Source organism: Taudactylus pleione, unplaced genomic scaffold, assembly GCF_031769625.1.
Source record: "Taudactylus pleione unplaced genomic scaffold, aTauple2 ptg001187l, whole genome shotgun sequence".
NCBI classification, from domain to species: domain Eukaryota; kingdom Metazoa; phylum Chordata; class Amphibia; order Anura; family Myobatrachidae; genus Taudactylus; species Taudactylus pleione.
In genome coordinates this window covers 428,954-449,335 of record NW_028285588.1, presented here as the reverse complement: position 1 = coordinate 449,335, position 20,382 = coordinate 428,954, and the positions used below count along the sequence as shown (strand labels likewise).

At 44.1% G+C, this 20,382-nt stretch overlaps 1 protein-coding gene across 1 annotated transcript in view; it reads right to left on the bottom strand.

Annotated features, from left to right (window-relative positions):
- Nucleotides 1-7,198: 7,198 nt before the first annotated feature.
- LOC148451054 (GTP cyclohydrolase 1 feedback regulatory protein-like) overlaps nucleotides 7,199-20,382 on the bottom strand; it is a 36,261-nt gene continuing 23,077 nt past the window's right edge. Inside the window, exons 2-3 of the mRNA XM_088462332.1 lie at nucleotides 10,326-10,420; nucleotides 7,199-7,590 (exon numbers count right to left, since the gene is read on the bottom strand). Of these exons, the coding sequence (XP_088318458.1) occupies nucleotides 7,467-7,590; nucleotides 10,326-10,420 (219 nt within the window). The 3' untranslated portion in view covers nucleotides 7,199-7,466. The remainder of the gene's footprint in view (nucleotides 7,591-10,325; nucleotides 10,421-20,382) is intronic.

Here is a 20,382-nt window from a genome sequence, read left to right as displayed (position 1 = left end):
GGTTTTATGCTGTGGGAAAGTCCTTTATATGTTTGTAATATTCGTTCTGAGGCTATCTACCTTGTAAATGGACTTTTAGCATAATTAGTGGCACTAAAATTATTTAGATCATAATCGCATAACCACCTACCTGCCTCCATGTGCCTCAGGCAATATCTCCCCCCCAGTCCCTGCTGCTCCATAATGATTGGCAGTTATGGGGCAATGAGCAGATCTGTATAACTACTCCTGAAACCTCCCAGATACACTAATCATCTGGAAGTTCTGATCTCAGTTAGTGATGGGGGATCTACAACACAGTCAGTAGCTTATTATGTATTATATCAGCCAAATGGGACTGTTGGCACAAATCTGATGGAGGAAATGCTTAATGACAACTAAGCTGGGTACACACCTCTGCGATCACTCTTTCGATGCGATGGTTCGATCGATTTCACTCCTGATAGGAAGCCCCAATCACAGTGCTGATACATGCGTACACACCTATACAATCATACTGCCGACCTTCGATCCTCAAGTGATAAAATATCAAAAGAATGATTGTACCACCCACGGGGGGCGCTGCGGAAGGTACGTACAAACTGCACTGACTTTGGTCCAATCTCACCCGGCGGAATCGGATGATTATTAAACTGCACCTAAGATGCGATCGTTCAATTCTACATGATGGAAGGTGCGTACACACTCTTGCGATATCGCATGAACGGCCCAAAATAGAAAGAACTGCCTGACTATTGTATATCTATGTACCCAGCTTCAGTCAGTGCTGCTTTAATAACCCTGAAATGGTCAGTAACTTGTCACCTGTTTCTTAGATACTACTGACCGGCTCTTGCGCTGGTAAACAGCTGGAGTTGTAATATACTGTACATAGATGCCTGCATATGACCGCTCATACCTAGCTTACCTTAAAATATAAACAATACAATTCTCCACAGACGTCGCTCAGTTGCTGTTATACAGTCCCGGTAATGTAATCTTAAAATCCAAAGTATACTGGCCACATATTATATATTGTCAAAAGTATACAAATGTTGCCTATAAGACATGAGTTTAAATCCCCTTTACAAAGTGACCATTTACATTTGAATAAGTGTATGGTTTGGATATTGATTTACTTGTTACATTCATAGCCCCCACAAAAAAAAGTTTCTTATAACTTTAAATCAATGAAGTCATTTTATTTCCAACAGCAATGATGTATCAATTACCATCTGATGTTCCAAGATAGAATATAACGCACAAGAATTCTAGTCCTTGATGGAACGCCCTGGTTTGGAAATAATTATAGCATCATTTATGGCTGCTCTCACTTTATTAAAACGATAATATTTATTCACATTATGTCACACAACCGCAGCAATAATAACCCTGTCACTGGTATTAAATAGCCGATTAGTCACAATGAAAACACATAATCCCCCACATGCGGCCAGAATGCCTCCCTATGAGAGTGTTGGCGTTGGCTGTGATGATGACTTTCCCCCCTTCAGTAGAGGCAGCGAATCCTAAATTGGCAAATCCCCGACGAACGGTGTTCAAATAGGACCCGACTGCAATCTGCCAGAGCTCCAGCTCTTTAGGCTTACGGTATTTATCTCCAATTAGTTTCTCACCCCTGCAGAAATTTTCACCTGTCGGACTTGTCACCAACATCGCGTCTTTTGGCCGCGGAAACTTATCATGCGCGTCCCTGCTATTCGCAGTATTCAATAGCAAAACACGCAAAAACGCCAAGCGCCGAATTCAGAACAGGCAGAAAGTGCTGTCAGAATTAGAGAAACCAGCCTGAACCCACCAAAAAGATGCACTAACATTGGGGATCAATGTAGATGTGTCCGAATAGCCCTAATAAAAGTATTTGGGGTACTTAAGCTGTTTCAATAGCGTCTTTGCACAAGTGGTGAAGAATGGTATAAAGCAGTATTTTTTGGTGAAGATTATTAGTCCTGTCAAATTTGGGGTACATGAATATGGGTGGTAGTATATTTTTATGTCTCTAAAGTGGAGTTTTAAAAAACGTGAAAAACGCACCTGTTGCAAGTACCTGCAATCATAAACACACCTCACCCATCCTTACAGACCCCCAAGAAGTCTGTTTCACTAGTTTTTATGCTTGTCCCCCCACTTTGTGCTTTTTTGCTCCCAAAATGAAAGTACTTGTTTGGGGTGTTAAGTTTTTCCCTGGGATTATATGATACAGTTGTCCTTTGGGGGCTGTCTCAAAGGTTCTGAGTGGTTTCCCCATCTTCACACCCCAAAATAAAAATGTTGCACTTCTTTTCACCTGCTACTCAGAGGCGCATCTTTTTCACCTATTACATTCTATTGACTTTCCACATACGCGAAAATCGGCTGGAATTGAATACGGAGATAAGTTCCAACCTGGCGAAAAGACGCAATCGGCGATACTTTTTCGTGGACAACTTCTTTTTGCTTCCAATTGAATACGACCCATAGCTTGTTTAAAATAGGAGCTTAGACCTATTTACCTCTTACTACTGGGTTCTTATTCTATCCCCCCCCCCCCCCCCAGGTCAAGAGCCATTGCATTGTAAGGTGTGCTGGCAAGTGAAACAGTTACTTGGATTATGTATCAAGCAGTGAAAAGCATGGACCAACCAATCGGCTTTGAAGTAGCATTTATAAAGTACAGTCTATAAAATAATAGGTAGGCGATGATTGGTTGCTATGGGCAACCTCTCCACGCTTTCACTGCTTGACCCATAAACCCCTTAATATTAGTCACCCACTCAGGGGCGTATATACCTATTGGCCAGGATGGCACTTGCCAGGGGCGCCAGGCGGTGGGGAGGCCCCCCACCGGCCGGGCTATAACCCACCCTCCAGATGAGTCCAATTCTTCTTTTTTTTTTTTAGATGGAGACACTACAGGCTTTAAGCTGCACAGTAAGAGAGCTAATAGAGGCATTCTTCTGGATATGGGGGTAGGGGGGGGGGGGGGTGCCTTGAGCACTGATGGATACCTTGGATGTCATGTGACCAGGAAGTGCACTGCAGTGTTTAGAGATCAGAGCTCAGTCAGCAGAAGCAACAGAAGACAGTGATGCAGGTAGGAGAATCAATGGACACTGAAGCTTAATGTAGTGAATAGAGTTACAGTGAGAAGGGGGTGAAACAGACTCCTAGCACTCAGACCCGTCTCCATGTGTGCCTCCCCAGCCATTGATCTCACCGCACGTCACTGCTCTAGACCACACATGCGCAGGATCCCCGGTACAAGAGTGAAGAGACCACTGATGCAGTAACTTCACTCCCGGGACATTGCAGGGAGGGGCTCTATCGGAGCCTCTGTCCCTACAGGTGCATTTTGTTAAATCCCAGCACTATGATCGCATCCTGCAATGCAATTATGGGTGCTAATATCGCCCATTAATAAATGGGGCCCTATATATTGTATCTTTACATGCTTTAAAACCTGTTGAAATGTTTAAATGTTGATATTGTGATACCCTGCCTTGTCATGTTCCCCTAAGCGATTGAGACCCATGCTTACACCAAGGTGTGCCTTTTACACACTACCCCGCTTCCCATTACCAGCACCAAAGGCCACACGGCCAAGCCACCTATTGGCCTTCCTACACACCCCTTCTCGCTGTACACCATTTCCACCGTCCTTTACCTACTACAGGTATAGCTCAACATTCCAACAACCCCAACCACAGTTTGTAGATCTGTGGAAAAACATGAAGGGTTACATCTATTTCTAGTACATATCTATACTGTTCTTTGTAGCTTTTAATATAATTCACACCGTGTGAACCTCACAGAACAGGTTTAATTTGGTGATGTAGTTTTTATCACTCTAGGTGAGTCTGTTCTATCCAAGTGATTATATTAGGGAACAAAGCCCTCACATTGTCTGATAATATATTAAAAGCAGGATTATATACTGATTTATATTAGTAAATGAAGGTACTCTGTGACTGAGGCACAGCATTGTCCTGAGCACTACTAGGAAAGAATTGGAACCCTATGGAAAATACTTGCAGATTCCTTGTTACACTGCAGATGTGGCTGCAGGGACTAAAGTGGTTTTAAATGTCATGTTTCCCAAATATTTTTTTTCTTAAGATCACACAGCCGGATCAGAGGCAGCCTGCAGCCACATTCAGGAGCATGATCTGCAATAGCCTTATCCATTGTAGAGCTATGACGTATCTTTACTGGAGGATGGGCTAAATTCTAATTCCAGGAAAAGCTGAAATAGCTGACAGTACTCCGATGTGTTAGTGCTAGGTGGCTTCAGGCTTTTCTTGAAGCTGAAGGAAGTTTAAAACCTGTTAAAGTGATGGCATTTATTCATTTATATTATGCTTAAAAGGGGTGATTGAATTCTATGATCAAATACAGATAGGACGATGCAACCACCCAATCCATCAAAAGATTATTTGCCAATACACACTATATCATCATCCAATACAGTATATTGTACAAGGTGTGGCTATTAAATAACAAGACCGTGCTTGTAAAAAATAAACCATTCTGCATGAGCTAAAAGGGAGTGAGGGAACATTGACCTTGGACTATCCCAAAACGGTTTGGTAGTTTCACCCCTCTTGCACAGATATTTTGCTGTCACATAGCGTTCGAAGAAGTTGTGTCTTTCCCATGTGCCATTAAAATGCTTAGTTCAAATGTAGAGCAACGTGTTAACTTAGAATTTTTAGTTGAATAAAACGCCCACGGAATCTTCCCCATGTGCTAACAGAGGCTTACAGGGCAGATTGTATGTCACGTGCACGTGTGTTTGAGTGGCACAAAAGACTTAGTGACAGTTGTGAGGATGTTGAAGATGTTGAATGTCCCGGAAGGCCTTGCAGATCAAAAACAAATGAAAATGTGGGGAAAAAAAGAGAAAATTGTTGGAAGTGACAGTCGTCTCAGCATCCGAATAATTAATCAACATTAATACAAAAGTGTTCTAGCAAATTTTTGCAGGGAAAGGATCAGAAGAGGCCAGAGTTGTGGAAAAATGGTTTCATTCTCCATCAGGACGAACACACCAGCCCACACAGCTGTTTTTGGCTGAGGAACAGATTGCAGAGCTAGAACACCCTCCATACTCGCCAGTCCAAGCACTGTGTGACTTCTTTTTGTTTTTCTAAAATCAAATCTGCATCAGTTACTGAGGTAAAGAAGAAAATGATGGAGCTGTTGAGGCAGCTGACAGATAATGAGCTACAGCACGGCTATGACCAATGGAAAATAAGAATGCAGCCATGTGTGGATGCAGAATGGGAGCACATAGAAGGGGAATGGAGTTAAAATGCAATTATACATAAATTATAGCATCAGTTATTCAATAACCACACCTCATATAGTGTAAACCCAGCTTTAGCCATAGCTGTAGCCAGTGAGGGAAGGAGCTGGGGAACGTTAGGGGATTGGCAGCGAGCAGCAGCCCACCGATCTAGTCATTCTGTAACTGATCTGTATTTTGTAGAGAAACACAAAGTAAGATCTCGCACCAACCTATTCTATTAGTCTTTCACTACTGAAAATATTGGTTAGTTCCCATACCCTAACACTTCATAGATTGATTCAAACAATATTGGATTTGTATATGAAGGTGCTACCTGACAATCTTAAGATAATTAAGCAAAAACAGAGAAAAAGAAAAGATATATGTCTGGTGCACTAGAGGGATACCAGTAGTGTATATAATTTAGATAACCTAATAAGACATAACTTTTATTATGGTTTTAATTAAAATTATTGGGTCCTGAAAATAAAAATAAAAGGCGACATAATTAAAATAATAGAATAGATGTGACATATATATGCATATGTATTTATACACATATATACATAATTGGAAAGAAAAAAGTGATGCTAAAATAACTTCTGTCGTTGGTCTGTTTTACATATAAATAATGTTAATCAGGATGTATAGACTGTACTTTTCATCTATTATTTTCTTCAATGTACCAAAATTTGTGGGGAATATGTTCCCAAGTACTGTCTGTGACGTTATTGGATTTCCAATGATAATAATACTAGTGACTCTTAGTTAACGGTTCACACTTGAAACATTGTAGCACTGTGACATTCGGTTGAGATATTAAGTAACAGTGATTATCATTCACATAATTCAACATGTAACAGATCTCACACCTTCATAGTCTCTTCTTTCTGAAGGATTTTAACAGTTGCATGTCAATTATTTCTAATCTAGAGTCACTGTGCTGCAGTTATATCTCTGCTGGCAATCCTCAAAACATGTGCTGGATATATTTCTAGGCTTCAGCTCCGTGTACATAATATTTCCATTATTCGTGTGATGCCCTGGGGATGGTGCTTGGCAGGATTCTTTTGGGGTTCCCTGCGTCTCGGACGTGAACCCCATAATGTTAGGGACGCTGGTATAGAGGAGCCTTGACGTTTGGCCCAGCGCTTATTCATATATTTGCAAATGTATGTAAACCAATACCTCTGAATTTCTATTATCATGTAGGATTCAAGTATTTTTGTTTTTGCTGCAGTGTGCTGGAGGGAAAATCCCCTTTTTTTTCTGTAGCTCAGGGTAAACCCCACCCTTTACGAGCACCTGTGCAATGTCATTAAGTTGATGTGAGCGACCACCATACTTTTTGTTTGCAGTTGCTTGTTACTGCTGCCGAATGCTAAGGAGAAGTGGATGGTGCCCTTGTCTCACCTTCTGCTAAGAAGCCATTCAGGTGACAAAGGCAGAAAATGGTATATTGGGGCCGATTTCAATTCAGCGCAATGATGAATAGCTGTGGGAGGGAGCTCCCGCAGCTATTCTATACACCGCGCTGTGTGCCTTGTCGGGACTTGGGTAAGTCAGACAATGCCGGATCTCGCGACTTAACCTGGGTGTTAAGGCGTGTTAACCTTCATTGTCTGACTAAAATGTTGGGCGCGCGGCTGTTAGCGCCACACTAAGCCGGCAAACAGCTGCGCGCCCGACACATTTGTCGTATTTCTCCTCGCATCCCTTTAGCCGCCCAAACAGCGCGGTGTATTGAATAGCTGCGGGAGCTCCCTCCCGGGGCTATCCATCATCACACGGAATTGAATTCGGCCCTTGGCTAAAAAAAACCAAGGCAGAGTACTAAATTTTCTTTGGCTTTCTTGAAGTACTATGCACCCAAGTACAGTGAAGAGTTTATTACTTTTACATCAGTTTGGTAATAGGATGATCAATTACTTCAAATACCGGTGCCAATGGAATATGATGATATTGTACTTTATTTGCTAAACACGGACAGCAGATCACTGATTACACATGATTATACCATGATAGCATTTTCATGAAGCATCCATTTACTCCATCACTCCCTGTTGGCCAATTCATCGTATGGGATGTATGCAGCCATGTCCTCCGCTAGTGTCCATGATGATGGGGCTTTCAGAACCATTGCAGTGCTATGTAGCATCAGGAAGTAGTCCTTAATTGATCCCTATGAAACTCAGTACATCTATTCTTTGTGCAGACACCAAACCAGAGTCTGCCCAATCCCTGTCATGCTGATGACATGGTATCCTAGATTTTCAAGCTTGTCCAATGTCACTCGCGGCGGTTCATTCACAACGTACTCTGCGCTGAGATAAGCAGATGACAAAAATGGATTTAGTCTGTGACGTTTAATTGCAATAATGGACGTTGTCTCTTTACATGAGCTGCTATATCTGCATTTATATCTGTGTGTGATGTACATTTATATATCATCTAGTCATCCCCGGCCTGTACCATAAAATTATGTTGCATATGGCCGCACATGTGCAGGCAGTTACAGTAAGTGTCAGTGATATCTAACACTTTACTGTCAATCTCTTTACCAGATCAGGCTCCTATTAGAACCTCTATCCTTCAATGGATGTTTGTTAAATAACCCTGAAACATCATTTATTATCATTGGGATAAGCTGCAATAAGGAACTGTACTGTTTTGGGGCCACACTTCTGCCAATGACAAGTAGCTCCCTATGTCTCTGGAACTGACAGAGGCAGATTATATCAGAGCAATTCACACTTTTAACTTTTGTGGAATTTAAGAAATGACTCCCAAGTGTCAGAAACTAACGCCTTTATCACACAGAGCAATGGTTTCCAAACTCGGTCATCAAGGCAACGTAACAGGCCAGGAATTAAGGATATCCATGCTGGAGCACAGGTGGATTAATTAGTATCTCAGCCAATATGATTTAACAATCTGCGCTCTAGCCTAGATATCCTTAATACCTGAGCTATTAAACCCATTGATCCTCAAGGTACTCTATGTATCAAGCAGTGAAAAGCGTGGAAAAGTTGACCAGTGAAGAAGTTGCCCATAGCAACCAATCAGCTCTTACATATTATTTTATAGACTGTACTTGATAAATGTAACTTCCATGCTGATTGGTTGCTATGGGCAACTTCTCCACTGTTCCACTTCTCCACGCTTTTCCCTGCTTGATACATAAACCCCCAAGTTTGAGAACCACTGACATAGAGGATTAAGGGGCCTATTTATCAACGTGTTTTATCATACGCAACGAGTGATTAAACTTGTTGCGTATGATAATGGTGCTCCAGCCAATCAGCTCCCAACTGTCATCTATTTGAAAAATTACAGTTGGGAGCTGATTGGCTGGAGCACCATTATCATACATAACGAGTTTTATCACTCATTGCGTATGATAAAACTCGTTGATAAACAGGCCCCCTAGGGGGGAGATATAGTAAGCTCTAGCGAGTGATGAATTGGAAGTGATAAACCATCAGCCACTAACTGTCATGTTACAGGCTGTGTTTGAAAAATTACAGGAGCTGATTGGTTGATAGTTTATCAGTTTCCAATTTATCACTTTCCATAGCTTAGTACATCTGCCCCTTCTGTTTACCCTAGATTTTACTAGTGAGTCCCCCAGAATTAGCCTGCATATTGTATATGAATGAGGTCCTACAAACCTTGGTAGGATGATAATGTTAATTGTTGAATAACGTTAAGTAGCATTGAAAGGAAGGAGTGCTGTGTGGCGCTCCTGACAAAATTAGCCAGTTTTACATTCAGTGGTGATTGTCTCTGTCATAGTATCTAGGAAGCAATTGATCTATAGAGGATCAAGGCATGTGGGAAATGTTACTCATCCAGTTACCCCAGTACTTGGAAGCTAACTAGGTGTAGGTAAATGTTACCAGCTGCGTAGCTTCCAGGGTACCTTTCAAGACAAGTCTCCAAGTATTGATATCCCAAGACCAAGTTATTTCCACCATAGGAGTGTACAGAAGCCAGCACAGGGGTGCCTCAAAGAGACATGCCCCCCTCACCCATCGGGTCATGGACTACCCCTCCCGGACACACACTACTCAGGTCGCTCAAGTGAGTAGTCTTTATCTGGGGGGGGGGGGGAAGAGTAGTCCATGACGCAGTGGGGGGAAGAGGGGGAGAGTAGTCCATGATCCGGTGGGGGAGGTCCCGCTGCGGCACCCCCTGGGCTGTATCCTGCGCACGTCAGTGCTTCCCACCCGTCAGCCTAATATTGTTTATAGTGTCTTTTTTTCCTATGACAGTTCAATACCAGTCATTGGAAATATGCAACCTGTATGTCTAATTGTCCTAGAGTTAAAACCCTTGATGCACTAAAATGTAGAATTATGGTGAACACTGGGAACAGCTATTGCATTTTATATCTATTTTTGTCATATGTAAGACCACACGGCTGGCTTAGTACCAGATGCACGTCACATTCAGGTACATGATCTGTAATAATGGGTTTGATCTGTTGGATATTTGATTCAGTAGAAGATAAAACAGATGAGCTATATCCTCAGATAGTGTCAGTGTTAGGCCTGAAAACGAAGACTGCATGTCACAGTCTTTATGAAGAAAACGTGAACATTAAAGGGCTGATTTAGAGCTGAATTTAGAAGACAGCCATAGTCTATGGTACATATACATCTTCATACTCACATTTCCTCTTTTTCTTTTAGAGTTACATATGGATACGTCCTGTACAGCGCTCATATAAATGTGAGTAACGGAATAATATACATTAAATATATACATTAAATATATTATATTAAATCGGTTTGAATAGTGCACTTTGGTTAACTTCTTGTCACAGACTACTGCACGTCCCATCTGAATAGAATGAATTGTATACATGTGTGCAGTTTTCCAGGTCATATGTTTAGAATCATGCCTTTTAGATGGTCGAAAGCCAAAGTGTCCTGTCTGGCCGATAAAAGCTGTACTAGTATGATCACATAATTTACCATAGATGTCAGCAAAGTAAAGTGATATATCTGAAATGTTGGTATGCAGTGTTTTATCAAGACCATAATGAAACACTTACAAATTATTTCCTAGAACAATCCTTCTGCTGGCTCCAAGCTGCCCCATCAACTGCGGATCAGAGGATTCGTCTCCAACTATTGTAGGGCCGGTCTCCTGTGCATGAAACAACCATGTTACTGTAGTATTGCATGCATGGGGAACTATTCTAATCACAGCTATATACATGAGATGACAGCTCCTACTCACAGGCTGGTGTCAGCGCTTCTATACTCCTGCACTGTGGTTGCAATTTACTTCTAATATTTTTAACTGTCCATGAAACACTTCAAGGAAAATTCAAATAAAATTGAGCTTATATAAACCAATCAGATGTTACCTTTCAGTTTCTAAACTGTTCTAAAAATGAATACGAATCACATAACTCTTAACCGTCCTGCAGCTTAGGGGGCACTGCGTGCAACACCACAGGTCCCATTCTGCACATAGGCTTTGCGCACATCTCTGAATCAAGTCCTTAGTCAGGTATAGTCCCAATTTCAGGAGACTCTCGCGATCTTCACATTTGTCTCTATACGCTCCTTCTGCCACACATACTGGAGGCTGGTGCCTGCAGCAATAAAACTCTGTTAATGTGCTAATAAGGTAGACCAGGGGCGTGACTCACCATGATGGTGACGGAACCATGCACCCGTGTGCTGTTTCCTAATTCACAAATGTTGGGAGGTATGTCTACTCAGTTGCTATAGGTTACAACACATGGCACTATAATATTTAATAAACCACTATAATAAAGAAATAGGTTTTAGACAAATTAATTATATTGTAGTGTGTGTATGGGGCTGATTTAGAGCAAATCAAAATAGGAGCAATGTGCACTTTAGTAAAACCATGTTGCACTGCAGGTAGGGCACATTTACAATGTGCAGAGAAATGTACAATTGGGTAGGTATTATGTCCTAGCTTAATTCAAAATTTCAGTTTAAACACAAAGCTGCTCAGTATTTGCACACTACATACAAAAGCAGCCAGTATATTCCCTGCATGCAAAAACAATAATGTATTTCCTCCCCTTGCACTGCAACATGGTTTATTCCAGCAGAAAATCGCTCTTTGGCCCTCATTCAGAGCCGTACGCTCTGAGCAGAGCGCACGCTCTGAATGAGGGCCGGGCTCCATTTTCATGGAGCGTCCTCCTGGACGCTCGTATAGCTGTGGGTCACCACCCACAGGCTATACGAGCGTGCATTGTGATGGCCGCGATGGTCGAGACCATCGCGACCATCGAATTTGCGAGCCGGAGCCTGCGGTTGAGGTTTTCAACCGCAAGCTCCGGAGTGATTTTGGCTCTATCAGAGCCAAAATCACTCCCACTGACATCACTAGTGATGTCAGTGGGCCGGCTTCTGACGGGAGGCGTTCCCATGGGAACGCCCCCGTCAGGGAGGCACGCCCCCGGCACGCCCACCAAAGGGGGCGTGCTGTCAATCAACATTGACAGCACGCCCCCTTTGATCGGACACAACGAGCGAAGGACTTTCCTTCGCTCGTCGCGTCTGGCGCATGCGCACGACGGAGCTCCCTCCGTCGTGCGCATGCTCAGTCCATAACATCGACCCACTTGCGAGCGGATAGCCGCTCGCGAGTGGGTCTGAATCAGGCCCTTTGTTTGCTCCTTTTTGTTTATTCCATCCTAAAGGCGCATATCCACTACACGAGAAAACTGAGCGATTGAACGATTACAACATCGTTATCGTTCAATCGCTCATTAATCGTGCAGTGATGCGGGCTCCCGCTGGTCATTGTCGGCATCTGTCATCGCCTGAACATGCAGGCCAACCTGACGAGATCGTCATGTGCATGTTCGGGGATGAGGGAGGGTGCCCACACTGAATGACATATTGATTGAACGATTATGATGTTGTAACCGTACAGTCGTTCCACTCTCGTGTAGTGGATACGCACCTTAAATATGAATCAGGCCCTATGTGTTCCCAAACTTCAAGAATGTACCCAAACTACTACTAGCCAATCATCTCCTACTGGCTTCTAATTGGCTCAGTGATGATCTCCATGGTGCTTTCTGCAGTGATAGAGTAGAGCAGACAAACCTTTTCTTTTTGGACTTGTACAAGTAAATCCATGGAAAGCTGTCACTATGTGAAACTGGGGATGTAGTTATGAGAGCGGAGGTCTCAACACCCACATCGGAATCCCAACAAGGGAGTTAAGATAGGCAGTTAAATACCGACGCCTATCTTAATCCCGACGCCGGAATGGCGAATGAGGTAAGTCCGGGCGTGCTTAGCGTTAGCCGCGCAGGGGGGGTAGGGGGGGAGGTAGGTTCAAGGAGCGTAGCAGGGTTAGGGTTAGGTTTTGGGGGGGGGGAGGTTAGGGTTAGGCACCCCTAGGGGCAGTGGGGGATCCGGGGGGAGGCGATTGGACCGAACACCCCCCCCCCCCCCTCCCTAGCACAGTCCATTTATTATCTATCACCTCATGCACTGAGCAGGTGAGCAGGGGGATGGCTGCTTCTGCCCCTGCGGGGAGGGGAGGGGGGGCTGGCTTCTACTACCCTTTGACAGATGGAGAGGTGGCGCAGATGGCTGGGGGAGCAGGGAGATGATTTCTGCTGCCCTCGGACAGAGGGAAGGGGGAGAAGGAAGATGGTTGGGGGAGGGGGGGTGGTCTCTGCTGCCCTCGGACAGAGGGAAGGCGAAGAAGGAAGATTGTTGGGGGAGGGGAGAGCAGGGAGATGTCTGGGGAGGGAGGAAACAGGGAGATGGCTGGGGGATTGGGGAGCAGGGAGATGGATGCTTTTGCCCACGCACAGAGGGGAGGAGGGGGATATGGCTTCTGCTGCCCTTGGACAGAGGGAGGGGGGATCAGGGAGATGGCTGCTGGTGATGTGGCCACAAAAAAAAACCCTGTGAAGGGGACTTGGAAAGGGGAGGTGCCAGTACAAGAAAGAGGAGGAGTCAGAATTAATCATTAAATCCCCCCCCCAAAAAAAAAAAATATCAGTCTAGATCCTCCTCTGCCTAAGGGGTGAGGGTTAGGCCCCCCCGGAAGGTTTAGGGAGCTGTAAGGGGGGTTAGGGTTAGGCCCTAGGGGGTGAGGTTAGGGTTAGGCACCACTAATGGAGGGTTACGGTTGGGGGAGAGGGGTAGGAATCTTCTCCCTTCGGGTTGTCGGGATATGAACCGCCGGCTATTTAGCTACCAGGACTTCATACCCATTCCGTGAAACTGTCCTGAAATGGTCAACACAACAAGTAACAACTGGAAACATAATCAGTGTATTTTTCTGTAAGGTCACAGCTGTGAGCACAGATACATCCCATAGCTGGGACTGTTTGCCATGCAGATGTTTGTAGCACGAACCCTGACACGGGAGAATAAAATCACTACATCCTTTGGGTTGAAATATGATTAGTAAATGAAGTTAAGTGACAACAAGGGATGTAAGAGCAGTGTCATGTGTCTCTACATATATAGTGAACGTATAAGTGCAGTTCTCAACCAAATTATGACATAGCAAATACACTCAGATATGCAACAGGGGGAAGCCAAGGCTGTATGTTAGTAAACTTCCATGCATTTTGTGACTAGTTACTTCTATATAAGTGTGCTGTCTTATTATATTTATTTACTTACTATATATATTGTGCGGTCTTAATACATTTATTTACTTATTATATACTGTATATTGTGCTGTCTTATAATTATTTACTTATTATATATTGTGCTGTCTTATTATATTTTATTTACATATACACAATGAAAAAAAAAGTGACAATATTATGTTGAACAAGAGCACTACGCAAACCGCAGGACAGAACCCCAAGTTAAGTCTAAAATCTGTTTAGCTGGGAACCTTTTGGTGTCTGAGAACTGATACTCAGGGTCCCAGATTACAAAAAAAAAAAAAAAAATCTCGATTTCCGTGGGGCAGTCCTTTTGAGGACTGCATTATCCAGTTCTGCATGTAAAAGTAATGTATTTACACCCATATAAACTAAGCCCCATCATTTTAATTTTCATGTAAAAAGCTAAAATTCCCTGTGGAGTCTTCAGCAGACATTCCTTTGCAGCTCTTTCAATAACCAGTAGCAAGGACCTAGCTCACAGTTCTTTGACAATAGCTACAGCTGATATATGCCATGATTCAGATATGTACGTAAACCAGATGAAAGAGACCGGCCTGGAAATTGGCTAGGAGGAGGTTGAATGCTGTGTCAAGGGGTGTGATTGGTTGTGGAGGAATCAGTGCTCAATTTTAAAGGGTGTGACTATCTATCTGGCTCCTCCTGCACTACATACATTAGCCCCAGGGATTGGAGGCACTGGGCAGCAAGGACAGAGTAGCCTAGTGATAGGTGGACTGCAGTCTGTCACGTCTGAGGGTTGGTTTGGGCAGGAACAGGCGTGGGAGCCTGAAGGGAAGATTAGAGATGCGTGAAGGAATTTAGGTGGCTTGAGCCAGGACTTTCTCATCTAATGATGTGAGGAGATAGAGATTCGGCAGTAGATGATGGGTCCGAAGGCGAGGACAGAACTAGAATGTCTTTATTAAACAGCAGGTTGGGGTGAGAAATGGAGGTGATAATACTGAATGAATGAGCAGAATCGGATTGGGACCAATGATGCTGGATTGAGAGCTGAACCGGTTTGAGACCGATGCTGATGAATTGTAGAACTTAATTGATAAGGATCCGATGTTGCTGAATTGATTAACTTGATCGGTTGGAACCGATGTTGATGAATTGAGGAACTTAATTATTAAGAGTCCAATGTTGGAAGCATCAGATGAGACCGATGATTGGACGTATCGGCTGGAACCGATGGTGGCTGTAAGAAAGTCTCAGTGGTGTGCAAGATGCTATAGGACACAGGTTGTCAAACACGGTCCTCAGGACCCCAGACAGTGCATGTTTTCTTAAACTCCTCACAGAATCACAAGTGAAATAATTAGCTCCATATGTGGATCTTTTAAAATGTGTCAGTGAGTAATGATTACACCTGTACACCTGCTGGTTGTTCTGAAAGACGTGAACTGTGTGGGATCCTGAGGATCGAGATTGAGAACCACTGGTTCCTGGGAGCCAGCACTGAGCTGTAACTTTAGCAAGAAGCGACATTGTACTGGCAATAGAGGCCAGTCAGGAAATGGAATTTATAGGAGAGGATCCCCAGGGATTGGATGCTGCGATCTGCTGGTATGGGAGCAGCACTCTGAGTGGTGAAGGAGAGTCAGGTGACAGAGTCCAACATGGCTGCGCCCATACGGTTGTTCTGGAGGGACCTCTGGCATGCAGTTTGTATATATCCATGCTCAGTGACAGGACACTGAGCAGACGGGGCAGGAGCAGACCTCAGCACCAGCCCGGAGCAATGTGCAGCGTGAGGAGGCCTCTGTGCTATCTGGAAGTGATGCACAGCGTGAGCGGCCCTTGGCGCTAGCCTGGACAGGCACCGGAGAGGTAAAAAGGTGGTTTTAAGTGTCTGCAGCGTGACACAGTCACAGATCTTACAGTCTCTCTCACCCTGAACCGCTCAGCACAAACAGAGCCTGAGCCCAGCTCTGCGAGCAGCAAGAAGCTCAGGCCTCCTGCCCTGCAGTCAGCAGATACTGTAGCTTTGGTCAGAACAGTAGACAGGAGACTTAGGTAAGTGTGGAAGCTGTGCCAGTGAAGCCAGTAATAGATGTAAAATAGGAGTGGCGTGGAGGACAGCAGCATCGCCCCCATTACTGACATGCATATACGCTGAGCCCCTCCATTACTTATCTGTACCTAAAACTAGACTCTCACTCCCCCCTTCCCCTCCCCCATACTAACCTGAAAAAACAACCCAAACACCTTACCCCAATACCGTGCACACCAAACACTGCCCACCCATAACTGACCTGAAACCCCCATACAAAGACGGCCCCCCATTACTGACCTGAAATAACAGTACAAATGGAATGGGATTGAAGAATGGGATTGAAATACCGGCAGCCGGTTCAAATCCCGACAGCGGATGCCCAACAGGATGAAGATCCTGACTGGGGAAGGCAAGTACCCTAACCCTCCCTTGTCCCCCACTAACCCTAACCCTCCCTTACTAGTGCCTAACCCTAACCTCCCCCCTAGTGCCTAACCCTAACCTACCCCCGGGGGTGCCTAACCCTAACACCCTCTTACCGCTCCCTAAACCTAACCTCCCGGGGGGGGTGTCTGACCATGATATTTCCCTGGTGGTGCCTGACCCTCCCGCCAAGGGGTGCCTAACCCTAATCCCCCCCCCAAACCTAACCCTAACCCCGCTAGACTCCCTAATCCCCCCCCCCGCGGCTAATGCTAAGGGCGCCCCAGACGTACCTTCGTTCGGGCTGGCGTCCTCGGCCTTCCGGTGTCAGGCGTCAGTATTTCGACGCCTATGGTAAATCCTTTCCGGGATTCCGATGTCGGGACTGAGACCAGCGGCTGCTACATCCCGTACAAATACACCCTCCATTACTGACCTGTACCTACAAGCCAAACACTGCCCCCATTACTGACCTGACTTTCACTACATTGTCACTGATCCAGCAATACTGCAATTTACAGTCATTTACTTACTGCAAAACAATAACAAAAATCAGGTTCTGTGTGCAAAATAATGTATGCTCGTGTGTTTTACGAGTTGAAAAATCAATCAAAAAAGTGTGCACTTTAGTTTGGCTGACAATTTTCTGCTTTCTTGACTGCTGTGCACACTTATGATTTTAGAATTAAAATTTCAGGTCAGTTGAGGGTTTTTTTTCAGTTTTTACAAAGAGGTAAAATAAGAATGTTAAATTTAATTTTAGGTTCTCTTAGTAATTCATTTGTTGGAACTTTTTCATGCATTTTACTTACAGAATTTTTTTTTTCTTATATATTTTATTCATTTTCCACATTATAATCCAATTACATATTATTTCACATACATATAAATTATACAAAAATATACATTCCAATTACCTTATATACCTTACTTTCCTTCCCTTTCCCCCTTCTTCCTTCTCTCTTTCTCCCACCATACAACCCATCTATTCTTTACAATTATCCCAAGATCTTCAAATCTCCCTATTTCCCTCTAACTTTCTAGTCTAAGGAAGACATACTAATTTGTACATTCAAAGATTCGTAGTATTGCCTCTTGAGTAGATCCTTCCAATGTATTTATATATGGTCCCCATGTTTTATAGAACCTTTTTCCCCCTTTTTCTATCTCTACTCCTATTAGTCTTCTCTCTAAATATAGCATTTGCAGTAGCATTGCCGTTACATTTTCTATCATTGGGGGCAACTTTTCCACCATTTCATTAATATCACTTTTTTTGACACTGTAACAATAACTGAGAGTATAGGCTCTAATTGTTTATTTCTTATCTCTGATTTCCAAGTATTGAAATTTGCAAACAACAATGCTCTTGGATCTAAACTCACTTTTATTTTAAATATTCTACTCAAGTATCCCACTAATTTATTCCAAAACCGCATAATCTTAGGGCAATACCAAAAATTGTGTACAAACACTGCGTTTTGTGCTCGACATTTTGGGCATATTCCTTCTTCTTCTCTAACCATATACAGTATTTACGTTGCCCCTGTGCTATATATGCTCTGTGTATTGTTCGGATATGTGTTTCTTGGAGTTGTGCTGAAAAAAGATTTTTTAATACCTTCCCCATATTTCTAATAATATCCTCTATCTTATTTGCTGTCGATACATCCTTCGCCAATCTCTCTCTCATTTTTTCGCAAATCTTATCTTCGTTTAGGTTAACTATCTCATCTTATATTTCTCCCCTTTTGCCTTAGATAACAATTTTGATACAGTATTCATTTCTTCCATCTCCTCTCTATATTTTTGTCATTGATCAAATATAGGCCCTCATTCAGAGCCGTACGCTCTGAGCAGAGCGCACGCTCTGAATGAGGGCCGTCCTCCATAACTATGGAGCGTCCTCCTGGACGCTCGTATAGCTGTGGGTCACCACCCACAGCCTATACAAGCGTGCAGTTTGATGGCCGCGATGGTCTTGACCATCGCGACCATCGAAACTGCGAGCCGGAGCCTGCGGTTGAGGTTTTCAACCGCAAGGCCCGGAGTGATTTTGGCTCTATCAAAGCCAAAATCACTCCCACTGACATCACTAGTGATGTCAGTGGGCCGGCTTCTGACGGTAGGCGTTCCCTTAGGAACGCCCCCGTCAGGGAGGCACGCCCCCGGCACGCCCACCAAAGGGGGCGTGCTGTCAATCAACATCGACAGCACGCCCCCTTTGATCAGATACAACGAGCGAAGGAAAGTCCTTCGCTCGTCGCGTCTGGCGCATGCGCACGACGGAGCTCCCTCCGTCGTGCGCATGCTCAGTGCAGAACATCGACCCACTCGCGAGCGGACAGCCGCTCGCGAGTGGGTCTGAATCAGGCCCATAGTCTCTCATTTGAAGATACATAAAGAATTGTTTATTTTTCTAACCCCTTTTTTCTCACTAAGAGCCGTATTCAATTAGAGCGGATCTGCGATACTTTTCCGCCTCCCAGACTTTGCCTACATCGCGTCTTTTGTAGGCGGAAAAGTATCGTGGCCGTGCGCGATAAACTCCATATTCAATATGGAAGTAGGCGAAAACGGGACCCGGCGAAACTTGAACAGGCAGAAAGTACGGTCAGATTTGGGGAAATCAGCCTGACACCCCCAAAAGATGCTCTGACATGGGGGTTAGCAAAGGTTACCCCCGATTTGGCTTGCTGAAGGTATTTGGTGTTTTTAAACGGGCTCAATAGCTGCTAAATAGCGTTTTTGCATAAGTGGTGCAGAATAGTATTCAGGAGTATTTTTTCCAGAAAATAAGTTATCCCAGCAAATTTGGGGTACTTGAAAATGGGGGGTCAGCATATTTAAAGGTTGCTAAAATTAAGATGAAAAAAACGTGAAAAATCCACCTGCCGCAACACCTGCAATCAAAAAAACACTTGGGGTATACCCAGAGTCAAGTTCGCTAGTTTTTAACTTTGTCCCCCAACATTTTTTTTTTCGCACCCAAATTCAAAGTGATTTTTTTGGGGTGTCCTTTACCTTTGGGGGACTGTCTGAAGGCTTCACGGGGGTTCCCGCAATGTTGCACCCTTAAACCCCAATTCTGCACTTTTTTCCTCCTGCTATTCATAGGCGAAACTTTTTCGCCTATTACATTGCATTGACTGTCCGCCTAGGTGGAAAGTCTTTCAAATGGAATACGGAGTAAAACCAAAATAGGCGAAAATGACATCATCGGCGAAAAGTTTTTGGCAAAAACACGCGAAAATGGCTTTTCGCTTCAGGCCCTATATCTTGAAAAGACATTATCTCACCTCCTGGATCGAAGACATCTCTAATTTTACTAATTCCTTTAGATCTCCATTGTCTAAACTGACCATTCTCCAATGCTGCCTCAAAGCAAGGGTTTCCCCATATCTCCACATACTGAGAAAATCTTGGATTTTCTTTTGTTCGTTTATTTATATCCCACCATGACTGGTATGTGTCTTTAAACATTATATTTGTCATAAACTGTTTTGGTAGCATTTTCCTGGGGGTATGTAACACTGGGCCTGATTCAGACCCGGATGCTATCCGCAGTGCGCTCGCTATTGCCGATGGTTGCTCTTCTGCGCATGCATATGCATCGCAGTGCACGTGTACAAACTACACAGTGCGTTCACAGATCCCTCGCTCGCACAGCAAAGCCAGCCCAGCAGAGTGAGTGACAGGAGAGGCCGTTTTGTGGGTGGTAACAGGGGCAGTCCAGTAAAAACGGGGGAGTGGAGGTGCGAACGCAGGCGTGCCCGAGTGTTTCAATGCCATTTTAGAGGCGTGCTTAATTAACAGGCAGCGTCATAGTACACGTCACCAGCCATTTTTTTACTCTGTTTTCCTCGCAATGCTTGCGGTAGAAAAAAGCTACCACTAGCACTGCGTTCACATCCGATAGTGGTCGATGTACCAATGTTTGCATAAACTTCCAGGAGATGACGTGGGGCAGTGGTCGTCTCTGCATTCGCTAAGGGGAGTCTGCATACACAAAGCGAACGCTCGTACAGGTACGATGGGAGTGCTTAT